The sequence below is a fragment of the Electrophorus electricus genome, chromosome 8 (assembly GCF_041902795.1).
Source record: "Electrophorus electricus isolate QZ-2024a chromosome 8, ASM4190279v1, whole genome shotgun sequence".
NCBI lineage: Eukaryota > Metazoa > Chordata > Actinopteri > Gymnotiformes > Gymnotidae > Electrophorus > Electrophorus electricus.
The window spans coordinates 1,075,366-1,093,602 of record NC_137504.1 but is presented as its reverse complement, the minus strand read 5'-3'; the positions used below and the strand labels follow the sequence as shown (position 1 = coordinate 1,093,602).

General features: G+C 46.3%; 1 protein-coding gene across 3 annotated transcripts in view; it reads right to left on the bottom strand.

The window, feature by feature from the left end:
- stk32a (serine/threonine kinase 32A) overlaps positions 1-18,237 on the bottom strand; it is a 45,504-nt gene that overhangs the window by 14,926 nt on the left and 12,341 nt on the right. For all 3 annotated transcript variants that reach the window (XM_081719869.1, XM_035527549.2, XM_035527550.2), the window contains exon 5: positions 12,522-12,695. In XM_081719869.1, the coding sequence (XP_081575995.1) occupies positions 12,522-12,695 (174 nt within the window). The remainder of the gene's footprint in view (positions 1-12,521; positions 12,696-18,237) is intronic.

Sequence of the window (18,237 nt, the reverse complement as noted above, 5' to 3'; positions counted from 1 at the left end):
TTACACAGCAGGACATAGTTACATAGCAGGACAAAGTTACACAGCAGGATTGAGTTACGTATCAGGTTTGAGTTATGTAGCAGCACTGAGTTACGTATCAGGATGAGTTACAAAGCACGACTGAGTTACGTAGCAGGACTGAGTTACGTAGCAGGATTGAGTTACGTATAAGGCTTGAGTTACATAGCAGGACTGAGTTACATAGCAAGACTGAGTTACACAACAGGATTGAGTTACGTAGCAGGACTGCGTCACGCAGCAGGACGGAGTTACATAGCAGGACTGAGTTACACAGCAGGACTGAGTCCAGAATCTTTACATGCCCAACCAATGCCAACAATGTTCACATGCATATCTAACAGGTGATCAGAAGTTAGCGACATTAGCATGCTGTGCTAGGGGAAAATCTGCTTTACGTTCACCTGTATTTTGGCAGGCAGGCATGCTCTGCAGTGTGTAGGTATATATGTTAGCATGTTTGTCACTGCTAGAATGAGCAGAGCAATGTTCCAGCGGAAGACAGGTGTAGGGTCTGCAGTGACACATTATCATTTAAAGGAACACACACTCAAACCGGCTGTTGTAAACATGGCTGTTTTGGCAGTCAGAAGGCTACAGCAGTTCTTGATCCTTGTGGTATTTTGACCAAAGCTTGTCACAGACATTTCTGTGTTAGACTCCAGGGAACTGTGTTATCATGCCCTCTTTATAAAAGTTATGTTCCCTTTAATGTACATCACTTTGAATTAACTTTGTGTATAAAACGTACTATGCAAACACAGTTAGTGTAGCTCTGCCTTGAATACTTTAGGATTAGGATCATACCACCCAAGGTCAGAGCCCAGAGGTCAGAGCCCAGAGGTCAGAGGTCAGGGATTGGCAGACAGCTCTCTCTGCTGCCACACGAGTCAGGTGATGAAAGGTCAAACATGCTGTTTCTAACCAGTTGACAGTTTCCTGGCAGAAAGCCTCACGAGGAGCAATCGGACTGCTCGTTAAGCTGTCCATTACCAATGACATCACTGAGGGTACTGCCTCAGGAAAGTTGCCAGTGACAACCAGTGGCATGGCAACAACAGACTCAGCGCTTTTTGGATTTGGGGAACAAATTGAGCAGGGATGGGTGGAAAGAATACGTCTCGGCTGGGTCGTCTCCAGGCCTTACAATTCCCAACCCAACTCCTGCTGATGATGAGGACAGAGTGAAGCCACTCACTTTAAAAAACAGAATTGTGGAACGTCACTGAACTGGAGAACTATGTCCTCTAGAAAGCAGTTAAATTCTACACGACTGTAATGCACAGCTAAGCTGGTGATTTCAGCAGAGGCTGTCGAAACAGCCCCCTCACCTCTCACTCACTCAACCTCTCCTCTCCAGACTTATTACAGTGCTGCCACTTGCTGTTTCCTTTTTGTTTAATTAAGCCTTGCGTCTCCCACAACCACACACACCTTCTCTGCCATCTTTTTCTCACGTACGTATTCTAGTTATTTAGCATAATGGCAGTACTGTGAGTAGGTCTCATGTATGGACGATATACGAAGCAGTGAAAGTAAATGTAATGTAATGTAAAAACGATGAGAAGTGGAAAACAGAAGGAATCAGCTATGCATTCTGGGCCAGCCCTGCCAAATATGACTTGCACGGATCAACTGGCCTGAATTAAATACTGCCTACTGTTAGGTTGGACACATAGAGAGGCATGAATACTAGAACTTTACACTTCCAGGTGTTATTAGTCCAAAGTTAAACCTCAGGTGTAACATGAAACTAACCAACAGCCAGACAGTGTAAGAAGGCCGTGTCCTAATTCACAGTGTACAAATAACGAAACTATACGTGAGACACACAAAACACACTGCGGAAAAGTATTTCTGCTTTTTTTCTGTTTAGTAAAGCAAATGTTGATTCAGTAGTGTTGTAAGATGATACAAATCCATTTGCAGTTATTCATCTAACTATTTGAGCTTCAATTAATTCAAAATTATAAGGGAATGAGGTTGCTTCATTAGTTAAAGCAACCAATATGTTTTTCTGTGTATAAATCAAATCCTTACTACTCAGACCTCGCTTTTAAATACTAACGCCTATTACTTTGGTAATCAATATGGTACTGTCTTAATATCTTCACCTGCCATTTATAAATAAAACAGCATAGCATAGAATCGCACTCCGGTCTGCGTACTGCTACCATGCGGCCATACGACACCACAGGTGTCCCACACTGCCCGTCTCCGCACAGTCTATGCTCGTCGTCAGAGACTCTGCAAACCTGATACTCTGCTCTCTTCTCTCGCTCCACTAGTTTAACAACGTATTACCTGCTTCTAATGGCCTCATTACATCACATATCCTGAGGAGGGCGGTAACTAAGCTGACCCCGTGCTCACCTGATACGTGCCTGTGCTCTGAGAGGCAGGAACAGATGGAGGATGTCCCGAGAGCCCCGCACTGCCTCGTCCCTTGGGGTTTGGGGATAGTGGGTCAGACAGGTGAGTTCTCTAGGAGCGTAGGACAGAGGGTGGAAAGAGCAGCTCGGATGTCTGGTGAGAACTGTTTCACACAGCACAAGTGATTGGAGATAACCGACGAACTGTATTTATCCCATGAGCTCCGGATTCAGTCCGCCATGAAAATAGTAGCAGAAAATATACCTTGATGATAGTTTTCCTTCATCAGACAGGCAGAATAAGGTACATGAGCATGTAAGGTGGTTGTTTCTGAGTGTGTGTAGCTTTCTGGGAAAAAATGAAGAAATGCATGTACTCTGTATACTTGGACAAGTGGAGATACACAGCTGAAGCCATCAGTTTCTACATACCTTAGTGACTTTCTTTAAAACTCAAGTTTTTCCACAATTCACAATTAATCCTAGTATGCATTCCTTCTCTTATGTCAGTTAGGACCACTACTATGTCTATATTTTTATGAATGTAAAATAAATTCTAGAAACTGATTTATTTTAGCTTCTATTTCTTTCATCATATTCCCAGTGGCTCAGAAGTTTAAATACATAGGGATAGTTTTTGGCAGCATGGCCTTTAAATTGTCCGACTTGAGTCAGACAATTAAGGTCACCTTCCACAAACTTCTAACGACAGGTTGCGTAACTGAGTCAGGTTTGTAGGCCTCCTGGCACACACACTTTTTCAGTTCTGCCCATAACTTTTATTTGGGATTGAGGTCAGGGCTTTGTAAGGGCCAATCCATTACCTTCATTACACAGTGAAGGTAATGGAGTGGCCATTACAAAGCCCTGACCTCAATCCCAAAGAAAAGCCACGTAAAAGCCATATAAGCCATTGTGCCATGTTTGGAAGTATGCTTGCTTGGGCTGACTGTCCATTTGGAAGACCTGATGTGCCCGAGCCTTATCTTTCTGGCTGATGTCCTGAGATATTGACTCAATATCTCCACATAATTCTCCTCCTTCATAATTCTCTCTGTTTTGTGAAGTGCACCAGTCCCTCCTGCAGCAATGCACCCCAACAACATGTTGGTGGCACCCATGTGCTTCACGGTTGGGTTGGGTGGTGGTGGTGGTGGTTCTTTGGGTTTCTTTGTCTTGCAGGCCTCTTCCTTTTTCATTCATACGTAAGGATGCTCATTAGGGCCATCAGTTCTATTTCTGTTTCACTGGACCAGGAGATGTTGTTTTATGGTGGTTTTGGAGCAGCAACTCTTTGCTTGCTGACTGACCAGTCCAGTCAATACAGGACCTGATTTACTGATGATATACAGTATATACGGTGGTAGATACTTCTGTACCTGCTTCCTCAAACATCTTCACAAGGTTGTTTGCTGTTGTTCCTGGATTAATATGGATTTTTCCACATAATTACAAGTGAAATGATTTGTTTCTAAACATTTATTGGAAAAATTGTATTTACCATGTTGAGAGTAAATGTTGAGGATTTTACATGGAATATGTGAATGCGATAAAAATTTTTTTATGATTTCAGCCTAAGTATATGCAAACTTATGACTTCAGCTATATCACTGTGATATGAACTGAATCACACATGATCCAGCCAAACAGTAAATCTCAGTAGGGCTTTTTAATTTATGTAGGAAAGTGTGCAGCTTGTGAGCAACAGTTTCCGTCTTATAACAAAGGGGAAAGGCATTAAAGCAGAACGTTAGTTTAGTGAACTGTGAGGGTCCACAAAAAAAGTGTAAACAAAACACGAAGTTGACCTATGCTCATGTGAACTGCATAATCAGCAGATAGCGCCCACGTGACTTAAAAACGCCTGAACCTGGTGACTGAAATGTTAGTTGAAGTTTGAGTAAGTATTAAAGCATTTGGAATTTATTTATTTTAAATCTCTTTAAATATGGGCCTATGTAAACAAACCTGTTTACTGCTGTGAATGTGACGTTAACTGAGTCAAAGTTGCGTAAGACGTCTCCATGTGAGCCCAGTCGTGATGACAGTGAATTAACTGTTTTTGGTTTTACTAAACAATCTCTGATAAAATCTGTTAACAATTTTTACTGTGTGAACATTTCTACACTGGGGAAGCACAACATATTAACTAAACATGTTTTATTTGAAGTATCTGTCAATCCTTTAAAATGTAGGAAAGTTAACTGGCGTTTGGAGGCGAGCCGCTTCACTACTGAATCATTACATCAGAGCCAAGCTCACAGCCCCTAATCCTGTGGCACCATTTTAACACACGTAGCTGAAAAAGTGACATGCAATACTTTTTGGGCAAAAAAACAACAGAGGTAAACACATCGTCACGCCTTATCGTGTTACTCAGCAAACTGCCCTAAACGAAATCTGATGCAGGGTGTGTTCCTATCATAGTGACTGACACACATCTCACACACACACACACACACACACACGAAGTATATATGGAGCATCCCTGGCTGATGCTCATTTGACTTCCTGTGATACTTTTCCAGAATAGGGGCAGCAGCGTTACACAGGCTGTGGCTTCGGCTTGTATGTGTCCTCCAAAGCGCTGTGTGCTTCTGAAGACACAGAGCTTTGGCTGACATGGTGCTCGGGGTGCTGCGCTGGGGAAAAACAAAGCGCAAGAGCACACAGGAGACTGAGCTCGTGGTTTGGGTTGTCACTATTCTGCAAAAACGAAGTTTCCCCAGGGACTGGAGAAGGAAACGTGCACACACACACACAAACACACAAACACACACACACACACACACACACACAAATGCACATGCACGCACGCACACACACACACACAAGCAGTGAGACTCTCAGAAAGGCCACTAGCACATATCAAAACAGGAGTCTTTAACAACAGAACAAAGTCACCTCATGAAGAGCTCTGTGGAGGGCATATTAGACCCCCAGCTGGGTGCTGGCTAAGGTCTCCCTCCTCTGGTGTGGGGTTTGTTATTGCTTCTATCACAGAAAGGCTCAAATGCAAACAGCCAGGAATGTGTAATCAGTTTGTACACCTTTTTGGGATTGAACTCTGCTCACAGTGTGAATGATGAGTGCTGGAGTAAGAGTGCTTAAAATAGGCCTTTCATTCAAAAACTGTTTTAAATTGGCACTCAAATTCTAAGAACACTGAGCTTGCACTGAGAATGGAAATAATCTGAGGGCACTTCTGAGTGTCAGATAAACTACACTGTCCTCTGGTGCATGCCGTAGTGGGTCAGACTCCAGAGACCAGGCCTTCATTTCACTCCACATGCTCCTCTGGGCTGAAACAGACAACTGTGTCTCCAAAGACGCAATTAATTGAACAGCGGTCTTGTGTAAATAACTGCAATTTGCCATGAACAAGAACATCCGGTTCCACGTTAGCCCTTGCCTTCTCTCTCGACTCACTCCTGAGGATGTTACAGAAGGCTGGAATAGTCTTCCAAGTATAAAAGTCAATTAATGTTTCCTGTAATCAGTCAATTCTCCTTAATGAGATTATTAGCACCAGGGCTTATCTTAGAATAGAAGGAAATAGATTACTATGAGTACAGACTCACTCACACACACACACACACACACACACACACACACACACACACACACACACACCCACACACACACACACACCCACACACACACCCACACACACACCAAAGATACTCCTCAGAAATGACAAACAAAATGCAGCTTTTCCTTCTGGATCCTCTTTGTTCGGAGTTTCACTGATTGGAAATATTTTATTTTCATCTTATCCGTATGTAAATCAAATGACACCAATTGAAGTCCAAAACTCCAACGTGTTTGTGGAGTGGCTAGACAGGATCTGTCCACTGGACATGTGCTAATGCTAGCCACTTTTGACATGAGGTGTTTATCAAAATGAAACATGATAAACAAATTAACTTTTAAGAGTTGTTTTAAAAGAGGGTGCTCTTCCTCCCATTACATTTTTAAATATTTATCATTTAAGACATTTTGTTCATTTCCTTTAACTCCCCTTGACTGTGAGGTGTGAGAGAGCTACTGACTGAGTGACATGCTTTCACACACTTCGTTAAGTTGGCCACCAGGCTAGATTTCCCACGTTGGATGAAAGGGGAGGCCTCTAGCATGGTGCAAAAGTAGCTATATCCTCTTCTTTAAGACACGTCTGTGTGAAGTCAGTGCTCTCGAAACGTGTTATGAATGGAAATTTCAAGGATATTTTGACAGGAAAAACAATGGCTGGCTAGTGTTACGTATAAATGGAATTCTACAACCTTTTCAAGGCTGTTTTCCATCATCCTGCAAGTGGTCGGGATCCCGGAACTGTTTTATACAAGATACGACACGGCAGCTGACTACGCCCGAGAGTTCCGTACGATTGCCGCCGGCAGTGGCTGGAGCGAGACTGCGTTGAAAACCATGTTTCGTCGTGGACTTTCTCCAGGACTCCAGACAGAACTCGCATGCCGAGAGGAGTCGACTACGCTGTCCGAACGTATCAAACTCGCTATTACTGTTGATAACCTTTGATGGACACATCAGCCCTTACAACGTGCACCCCGTCCCTGTACTTTCATACTGGAGGATTCTGACGACGGCTCCGCTGAAGTCCCTGAGCCGATGCAAGTGAGTTGCTAACGCCTCACCTCCCAAGAACTTGCCAGATGATTCACCAGAGGATTGTGTCTGTACTGCAGCGCTAACGGTCACTTCCGCAACAACTGTCCTGTCCGTCCCCGTCGAGAGAATGGGAGGACTTCTACATTGGACACACATGCAAGAACGTCTTCTCTGCTGTATATTAATCGTCAGCTTACACTCCCTGTAGTCCTAATGGCTGATGGTAACAGTTTTTCTCTCTCTGCCTTGGTGGATTCCAGTGCAGCAGTGAATTTTTTGGATGTTGGGTTAGCTATGCAACTAGGAATCCCTAGAGTCACCTTAAATTCCCCACTATGTATTCATTCCCTTAATGACCACCCTATAGGTGAGGATGTAGTCCAACACAAAACTGTCCCGGTCTTGCTAAAGATTGGTTTGTTTCATTGTGAGTCAATTCAATTTCTGCTTCTGCCCATGTCCCGTGACTCCATTATTCTGGGCTTTCCTTGGCTGTTGACCCATGCCCCTTGTATCTCTTGGTCCTCGGCTGAACTACTATCATGGAGTAAACACTTCTTCCAGAACTGCAAGACTTTGCCAATCTTCTCCACTACAGTCGAGAGGCCACCAGCACTACAGTCTGTCCCTCAGCTCTGTAGATCTTCTCAGATGCAGCTCCCCTACCCCGAAGATCTACGCCTTACCCTCTTTCCCGGCCAGAAGAGGCGGCTATGGAAGCTTTTGTCACTGAGGCACTACAGCACGGATTAATTCAACCCTCTATTTCCCCAGTTGCTGCTGGATTCTTCTTCGTGGAAAAGAAAGGAGGAGGTTTAAGGCTGTGCATCGATTACCAGGCCCTTAACAAAGTGACAGTAAAGTATTTCTATCCTCTTCCGCTCATCTCCCTAACCCATGAACGACTGCTAGGAGCTACCATCTTCACGAAGTTGGACTTGTGTAGCACTTACAACCACATACGCATACGTGAGGGTGATGAGTGGAAGACAGCCTTCACTATGACACGAGGTCATTATGAATACCTAGTAATGCCATATGGGTTATCTAATAGTCCCTCAGTTTTTCAGGTGTTTATGGATGACATATTTCAAGATATGAGAGACAAGTTCCTGATTGTTTACATAAACGATGTCCTTGTGTTTGTCCGATCCGATATGGAGCATGTGGATCACATAACGGCCGTCCTGACGTGTCTCCGGCAACATCAACTGTATGCCAAGGCCGAGAAGTCTGAATTCCACACTTTTCTACGGTGTACCCTCACACTGGGACCCCTCTCCATGGACCCTGATAAGGTGACTGCAATGCAAAATTGGCCTGAACCCATCACCGTCAAGGAGTTGCAATGTTTCTTGGGTTTTGCCAACTTCTACAGACGGTTCATTCAGGGGTTTGGCACAATAGCTGCTCCCCTTTCGGACCTCCTCAAGAAACAAAGCAGAAAGCAGCTTCAATTTGACCTCGGCTGTGGATCAGGCTTTCCTAACCTTGAAGGGGGCCTTTGTTTCAGCACCCATTCTCCATCAGCCCAACCCTTCTCTTCTATTCATTGTGGAAGTGGATGCTTCTTAGGTAGGAGTGGGGCAGTTCTGTCCCAAAGACAAGGCACCCCACCTCAATTGTTCCCTTGTGCTTTCTACTCCAGGAAACTACAACCTGCTGAGAGGAATTATGATGTAGAGAACCGGGAACTTCTCGCGGTCAAACTTGCCCTAGAGCAATGGAGACACTGGTTAGAAGGGGCCGAACATCCCTTCTTAGTATACACGGACCATCAAAACCTGGAGTACCTACAGTCGGCTCGATGACTCAACCCAAGGCAAGCTAGGTGGTCGCTGTTCTTCTCCAGGTTTAACTTCACTGTGTCTTCACTGTGTGTTCCTAGCTCCCATACAGTGGGACTTCAAAGATGACCTGGACAATGCGTTGAAGGATGACCCTAGCCCAGGGGAATGCCCCCCAGAAAAACAATATGTTCCAGCTTCCCTCAGAGGAACGTTGCTAGAATGGGCTCATACGACCTTAAGTAATGGACATCTCGGTATCACTCGCACTACATGCGTGTTGTCCCATAAGTTTTGGTGGCCCTCCCTTCCTGACAATATGCTTGATTACATAATGTCTTGTGTAGTCTGTGCTCATTCTCGCACTCCTCACAATTTCCCTGCTGGGAATTACAGCCCCTGCCTGTGCCATATTGCCCTTGGACTCACATCGCAACAGACTTCATCACGGACTTACCTGCCTCTGATGGGAACACGGATATTATGGTGGTGGTGGACAGGTTTTCAAAAATGTGCCGCCTCATTCCTATTACTCACTTACCCACAGCCTTGGAAACAACAGAAACCATGTTCTTTTATGTGCTTGGTCTACCAGAGGAGATTGTGTCTGATTGTGGTTCGCAATTTACATCACAAGTCTGGAAGCAGTTTTGTAAGAATTTGGCCATAACTATGACTCTCTCCTCAGGTCACCATCCCCAGTCCAACCGGGAGGTTGAACATGTAAATCAAGAGGTTGGAAGGTTCCTCTGTCAGTAGGAACAAACAGACTGGCACAAATTCCTCCTGTGGGCGGAATACGCACGTAATTCACTCACGCACTGCTCCACTTGGCTCACTCCCTTCCAATGCGTCTACGGCTATCAGCCAGCCCTCTTCCCATGGGATGACTCCCCCACTGACATACGAGCTTTGGATCAATGGTTTCAACAGAGCTCTCGAACATGGGAGGTTGCCAACGTCCACTTGCAGAGAGCTTCATGTACCCGACAAACGTTTGCCAATCGTCACTGTAACCCCAACATAATATTGCATCCTGGTCAGAGGGTCTGGGTCTCGACTCTAAACATGAAGCTCTGTCTACCCAGCAAGAAACTGAGCCCATCGGTCCCTTCAAGGTGCTTCAACAGATCAATCCCGTATCCTACAAGCTACAGCTTCCCCCGGTATAGTATGAATCCCACCTTCCATGTGTCCCTGTTAAAACCTGTGCACTACAGTCCAGTGTCTGCAGCCACGACCCCCATCAACCCTCCTGCCCCTGTCGAGATCGACAAAGAACCGGCCCATGCCGTCCATGCATTATTGGATTCCCGGAGACGAAACGGGACCCTTCAATATCTTGTTGACTGGGAGGGCTATGGACCTGAGGAGCAATCGTGGGTTCCCAGGGCTGATGTCCTGGATCCCTCTTTGGTTGCGGACTTCCACGCTGCTCATCCTAATTTTCCGGGTGCTCAGGGCTATGGTAGGCCCAGGGCTCCCCGTTCTCGGGCATCTAGTGCCACCCATCAGGTGGGGGCTACTGTAATGAAGCCCAGGAACAACCCTCAGCCCCGCACAGCCACGCCCACTCGCACACCCCCCCCATCTGACTCACCAGAATTCCCTCATTACCTACCCCTTTATAAGCTTCTCCTCCCTGCATAACAGTCGTGAAGTATTGCTCCTATGTGGTGTACCGAGCATTTCCTCATCGTGTGTGCTTTCCCGGTTATTGACTCCTGCCTGCTTTCTAGACCTCGTCTCCTACCTGACCCTCGGACACCTCCTGAACGCTACCCCGTGCATCGACGTCGGACCGACCCGACCACGCTTATCTGTCTTACTGCATGTAGTAGTTTGGTTGCTAAAATAAAACCTCTGCAACTGGATCTTCTTCTACGTGTGTGCATTCGTTACTCACAGCTATTTATATAAGCAATGTAGCTAGCAATAAAGAGCTATTGATGACCCTTGTGGCTATCCAGCTGGTGTCGTTAATCAGTCATCTAACTGCAATGGAAACATCATGAAGAGAATAACGCTGCCTTGGCACACATGGTATTGTAGACCCACATCTTGATGTTGGGGGAACACTGACAAGCCCCCAGTAGATACACTAGATGCTAGATGAGATACTTTCTTAAAAGTCATAATTGATCTTTTACTTCTATTTGAGTAATTATTATCTAAAGTAAGAGTACTTTTACTGGAGTACAGCTTTTGGCTCTACCAACCTGTGTTCAGTCTAATCCAGTGTAAATGAGTTTCATTCGCCCAGAGCACTCTGTGGAAGAGAGTGGAACTTTGGTGAAATGAATTTAAGACCCGTGCAGTTGTTGGAGTTCCAGAGTTCACATTCCACTTTTGTGACTGATATCTGAAACTTCATTACTGCCCCTGTATGGTGTGAGCTGCCTACAGGACCAGCCCTAATCACACTGGGGTTTCACTTGAAGAACCAGCCATCTCTGTTCAGCACCATGGACAGTGTGTGACACACCCTCTTCAGTACTGTGTGCATGGGGATGGAGGGGGGAGGAGTCTGGGATGGAAGCAGGGTGTCTGATCTTTGACTCGCTCCACTGAACATGTTTCTTAGTCGTCAGCTCTCTGAATGAAGCCTTACACACCAACTTTACCTAATGGCAGCACGTGTGTTTGTATGCATGTGCACGTGTTTGTATGCATGTGTCACTAATGCTCCTACTGGTGCTACCAACTGCTGACAGGAGCTCACCTCCTTCCTGAGCTCACCTGTATAGGAGAGCTCACCTCCTTCCTGAGCTCACCTGTATATGAGAGCTCACCTCCTTCCTGAGCTCACCTGTATATGAGAGCTCACCTCCTTCCTGAGCTCACCTGTATATGAGAGCTCACCTAATTCCTGAGCTCACCTGTATATGAGAGCTCACCTCATTCCTGAGCACACCTGTATATGAGAGCTCACCTCCTTCCTGAGCTCACCTGTATATAAGAGCTCACCTCCTTCCTGAGCTCACCTGTATATGAGAGCTCACCTCCTTCCTGAGCTCACCTGTATATGAGAGCTCACCTCCTTCCTGAGCTCACCTGTATATGAGAGCTCACCTCCTTCCTGAGCTCACCTGTATATGAGAGCTCACCTCCTTCCTGAGCTCACCTGTATATGAGAGCTCACCTCATTCCTGAGCTCACCTGCATGAGCTCACCTCCTTCCTGAGCTCACCTGTATATGAGAACTCACCTCATTCCTGAGCTCACCTGTATATGAGAGCTCACCTAATTCCTGAGCTCACCTGTATATGAGAGCTCACCACATTCCTGAGCACACCTGTATATGAGAGCTCACCTCCTTCCTGAGCTCACCTGTATATAAGAGCTCACCTCCTTCCTGAGCTCACCTGTATATGAGAGCTCACCTCCTTCCTGAGCTCACCTGTATATGAGAGCTCACCTCATTCCTGAGCACACCTGTATATGAGAGCTCACCTCCTTCCTGAGCTCACCTGTATATAAGAGCTCACCTCATTCCTGAGCTCACCTGTATATGAGAGCTCACCTCCTTCCTGAGCTCACCTGTATATGAGAGCTCACCTCCTTCCTAAGCTCACCTGTATATGAGAGCTCACCTCATTCCTGAGCTCACCTGTATATGAGAGCTCACCTCCTTCCTGAGCTCACCTGTATATGAGAGCTCACCTCATTCCTGAGCTCACCTGTATATGAGAGCTCACCACCTTCCTGAGCTCACCTGTGTATGATGTGCTTGCTTCTTAGGTAGTGCAGTGCCAGGGCTAGTTCACAGATGTAGAGCTTGACGGTGCTCTCGGAGAAGTGCACGTTCTGTTGTAGGTGGTAACGCAGGTCTCCCCCCAGGAGCAGGTCCACTACCATGAACATGTCCTCCTCATCCTGAAATGAGTACCTGGTTCGTAACAAGAGAGAAGGAACAGGAAAGGGTGTGCATACCAAATTGGCGTGCTCGTTAGGGAGTCGTTAGGGGATCGTTAGGAGCGCATTAGACTTATTACAAATTAATCAGACTCATTATGCTTCATACACACTTTGAGAGAAAACTATATGAGGAGCATAACAAGTGACTTATTTGTTCTCTAGTCAAGACCAGAAATAGTTAAAGTATAAAAAGGTGATTTTGTTTAAATTACCAAGGTAGCAGCCAGAATTAATTTATAAAACCAACTAGGTGTGAATATTACAGCACTGTGTACATTCATTTCTAAAAGCATTTCATAAGAATTCTTGGAATAGTGCCCTGTGGAAGTCTGGGAAGTCATTTTTCAACTCTAAAAGCAAGAATATGACAAAACCACTCTAAAACTCAAACATTTTTTAAGGTGGTATGGTTAACAACCTGGCCTCTCTGCTTGTACCTTGAGCTGATGTATATATATTAAAGGGCCCACATCCTACATTTTTCTTTTCTTTTATATTTTTCTTTAATGTCCACTTACGTTTGTGTGTCATAATTAGCTTTTACACAACCATTTTCCAACCTCTCTTTAACCTTTAGAATTAAACAAGCTGTTTCTGTCATTGTACCTTTAAGACGGATTTAAGATAAATGCAGTGTGACTGGGTGGGGCTAAACAGCTGTGGGCTGAATGTGGGGAGATTTTGTGAGTTTGTCCTCATGTCATTGGAGACCTGCATCAGCAACCTTCCCATCATGCTGCAGAGACCTGCCTTCCCACCATGGAGAGACCTCCATCACCCACCTCCCCACTACACTCCAGAGACCTCCATCACCCACCTCCCCACTACACTCCAGAGACCTCCATCACCCACCTCCCCACTACACTCCAGAGACCTCCATCACCCACCTCCCCACTACACTCCAGAGACCTCCATCACCCACCTCCCCACTACACTCCAGAGACCTCCATCACCCACCTCCCCACTACACTCCAGAGACCTCCATCACCCACCTCCCCACTACACTCCAGAGACCTCCATCACCCACCTCCCCACTACACTCCAGACCTCCATCACCCACCTCCCCACTACACTCCAGAGACCTCCATCACCCACCTCCCCACTACACTCCAAAGACCTCCATCACCCACCTCCCCACTACACTCCAGAGACCTCCATCACCCACCTCCCCACTACACTCCAGAGACCTCCATCACCCACCTCCCCACTACACTCCAGAGACCTCCATCACCCACCTCCCCACTACACTCCAGACCTCCATCACCCACCTCCCCACTACACTCCAGACCTCCATCACCCACCTCCCCACTACACTCCAGAGACCTCCATCACCCACCTCCCCACTACACTCCAGAGACCTCCATCATCCACCTCCCCACTACACTCCAGAGACCTCCATCACCCACCTCCCCACTACACTCCAGAGACCTCCATCACCCACCTCCCCACTACACTCCAGAGACCTCCATCACCCACCTCCCCACTACACTCCAGACCTCCATCACCCACCTCCCCACTACACTCCAGAGACCTCCATCACCCACCTCCCCACTACACTCCAGAGACCTCCATCACCCACCTCCCCACTACACTCCAGAGACCTCCATCACCCACCTCCCCACTACACTCCAGAGACCTCCATCACCCCCCTCCCCACTACACTCCAGAGACCTCCATCATCCACCTCCCCACTACACTCCAGAGACCTCCATCATCCACCTCCCCACTACACTCCAGACACCTCCATCACCCACCTCCCCACTACACTCCAGAGACCTCCATCACCCACCTCCCCACTACACTCCAGAGACCTCCATCACCCACCTCCCCACTACACTCCAGACCTCCATCACCCACCTCCCCACTACACTCCAGAGACCTCCATCACCCACCTCCCCACTACACTCCAAAGACCTCCATCACCCACCTCCCCACTACACTCCAGAGACCTCCATCACCCACCTCCCCACTACACTCCAGAGACCTCCATCACCCACCTCCCCACTACACTCCAGAGACCTCCATCACCCACCTCCCCACTACACTCCAGAGACCTCCATCACCCACCTCCCCACTACACTCCAGAGACCTCCATCACCCACCTCCCCACTACACTCCAGACCTCCATCACCCACCTCCCCACTACACTCCAGAGACCTCCATCACCCACCTCCCCACTACACTCCAGAGACCTCCATCACCCACCTCCCCACTACACTCCAGAGACCTCCATCACCCACCTCCCCACTACACTCCAGAGACCTCCATCACCCACCTCCCCACTACACTCCAGAGACCTCCATCACCCACCTCCCCACTACACTCCAGAGACCTCCATCACCCACCTCCCCACTACACTCCAGAGACCTCCATCACCCACCTCCCCACTACACTCCAGAGACCTCCATCACCCACCTCCCCATTTCAGTCTCATCTTCTACAAATGAACATTGATTTTACAAGATGCAGGTGTGTGGAGGCTCCCTCACATTCCAAGATCTCACCAATTACATGTTTGTACTCGAGAATGAATTACATGCCATGTTACATAAAAACCTCTTACATAAAAAAAACCTTCCTTTTCAACTCTGTCTTTTCAAGTCACTGAGGTGTTTTCAGCCACATTACAGATGAGTCTGAGTCACCTGTGTCGTACATTTGGTGAGCAGATTATAGGCTGGAGACTTTAAAACACAGTGAATAAAATCAAACAAAGCTTGAAGACCAACAAGAGCTTCACTGACAAACAAGATCTGAGCCCGTGTGAGAGATAATTGACCAAGAATGTGTAAGAATGGGTACTGGCTACCAGTGTCCTGACTGGGCTGACTGGACTAACTGGACATGTGGGTTAACTGGACCAACTGGACATGCACTAGCCGGGACCCCTGCAACCGTGAGAATGTGCTTTTAATTACATTGGACTGGTTTGCTTCCTTAAGCGATTCCAGTCCCAATAGTTTCACTATTATTGAGGGTTATTAAGCATTAACTGTCTGTCTTTAGATTCATGGTTGCAGTATACACCTCTTAACGGGTCCTGCCTGTCAGATCTGTTTCAGTAATATTTTCAAACCATGAAAAGCAGACACAGAAGACTCTGTCTCTGGGTAAGACTGAAGTGTCCCGTCTACACTGAGTCACTAAGCACTTAAACATGCACTTAAGCCAATGTTGTAGCCTGACGGTGTTCTTAACGCTGACCTGTTATCACATGAGGAGTATTTGACAGAAACTACAAAGCTCCTCTGTAAGTGCAATATGTAGTGCATAAGTTATACAATTTAGAATTTAGGAATATAGTTAAGTTGCAATATTATTATTATTTTATGTTACATAAGTAAAATTACTATTATTTTGAAGGTATGCGCAAGCCTCGCATGGGTTTTTCACTTTGGCACCCGTAAGACAGCAGCGAGCATGGCCTCTTAATACAATTCACTACAAAACTTTGATAAAATATGTATGGATAACATGAAATACAGTTACCCTCGTCATAACACACAGCCAATGAGTTTTCATGGTATATTTGGAGAAGGAACCTTCGAATAAACCAGTAACAAGAAAGCCACTTGCAAACGGCTGTACTTGGAGGGAATTGCAACTTCTGTAATTCACTCTGAACGAGTGCATCTGCCAAATGCTATATATGTTATTAAGGAGTAGGTATTAACCCAACAGCCAACAGGGTGCACAATACTGATGCCACTGCATCAGTAGCACATTCCCATAGACAGACTGAGTTTTCCATGCTATGATCCAGACCATGAGGCAAACCATGATGTTCCACACCGGGAGACTTGTTTGTTTGTTGGTTTGTTTGTTTGTTTGTTTGTTTGTGTTACTGCTTATGCAGCATATTGTTAATGCAAGATGTTGGATTGGATGCACTTCCCATCCATCACAGAGTTTCACCCCCCAAACAAACACACCCTTCCTCTCTCTCTCTCTCTCTCTCTCTCTCTCTCTCTCTCTCTCTCTCTCTCTCTCTCTCTCTCTCTCTCTCTCTCTCACCCACACACACACCCTTCCTCTCTCTCTCTCTCTCTCTCTCTCTCTCTCTCTCTCTCTCTCTCTCTCTCTCACACACACACACACACACACACACAACACACCCTTCCTCTCTTCCTCTCTCTCTCTCTCTCTCTCTCTCTCTCTCTCTCACACACACACACACAAAAACACCCACACACACACCCTTCCTCTCTTCCTCTCTCTCTCTCTCTCTCTCTCTCTCTCTCTCTCTCTCACACACACACACAAAAACACCCACACACACACCCTTCCTCTCTTCCTCTCTCTCTCTCTCTCTCTCTCTCTCTCACACACACACACACACCCACACACACACCCTTCCTCTCTTCCTCTCTCTCTCTCTCTCTCTCTCTCTCACACACACACACACACACCCACACACACACCCTTCCTCTCTCTCTCTCTCTCTCTCTCTCTCACACACACACACACACCCACACACACACCCTTCCTCTCTCTCTCTCTCTCTCTCTCTCTCTCTCTCTCTCACACCCACACACACACCCTTCCTCTCTCTGTCTCTCTCCTACTCTCTGTGAGCCTCACTGTTGTCTGTTGTAAGTGCACAATGTTGTTTCTCGGTCTCAGACTGGTAGCGCCTTGGCAGTAGCAGCATGAATGTTCATGAAGGTGGAAGGGACCCCACAGTGCCTGGACAATGTCCTGTGGCAGGTCCACTCACCCTTCCTAACGTTTCTGGTTCTGTCACTCATATCCTATAGCAACACCCTGTCCACATAAAAGGGCTGGTTTGCTAAAATCTTATCTGTTATAGAGATTTATAGCACACAAGCTTTGTTTATAAAATCATAATATAAGGTGAATATACTTTGCTGTTGCTCTTATGTACATTTTATGTCTCTTTTAGCCAAGTATTAGTACGAGTTCTCTCTCAGAATATTGTGAGTTTATAAATAAAAGGCCAAAAGCATTAAATACGACATTTTTATCCTCTCCTGCAAAGTTGGTGCTTTAAAGATAAAGGTTTCCTCATAACATCAGAATATGCGATGTCAGGAAGTGTGTTTTTAAAGTAGTGAGCTTCAGGATTCAAGATACATCCTACAGTCGAGAATGTTGGCATTGCCAAAATATTTTTGAAATGTTGCAGTTTCATTTTTCAAGCTATATGACATAACCTTGGATAAGTGTTTTCTGTCGAGGTGCAGAACTATTCCCAGTCTCCCCGAGCTGTGGTAGGACCAAACCCAGGAGGTCTCACACTGGAACCTGAGCTGTCTGCCACTGGTCCCATAGCCCCCATTACTGTACCACCTGGATGGCACGTGAGGGAAACCGCCTCAGGATCTGACCAATCATAGTAAACAAAGGAGATGATGGAAGTTTTCCTCTGAGACCTTGGACCAATGACATTGTACTTATTGCAGCTCCAGGAACCCCCCCTGAGAATGGTTTGCAGTAACATTTTCCAACCTGAGTCCCTATCAAGCCCCTATGTTGCTACCTGCAGTAAAAAT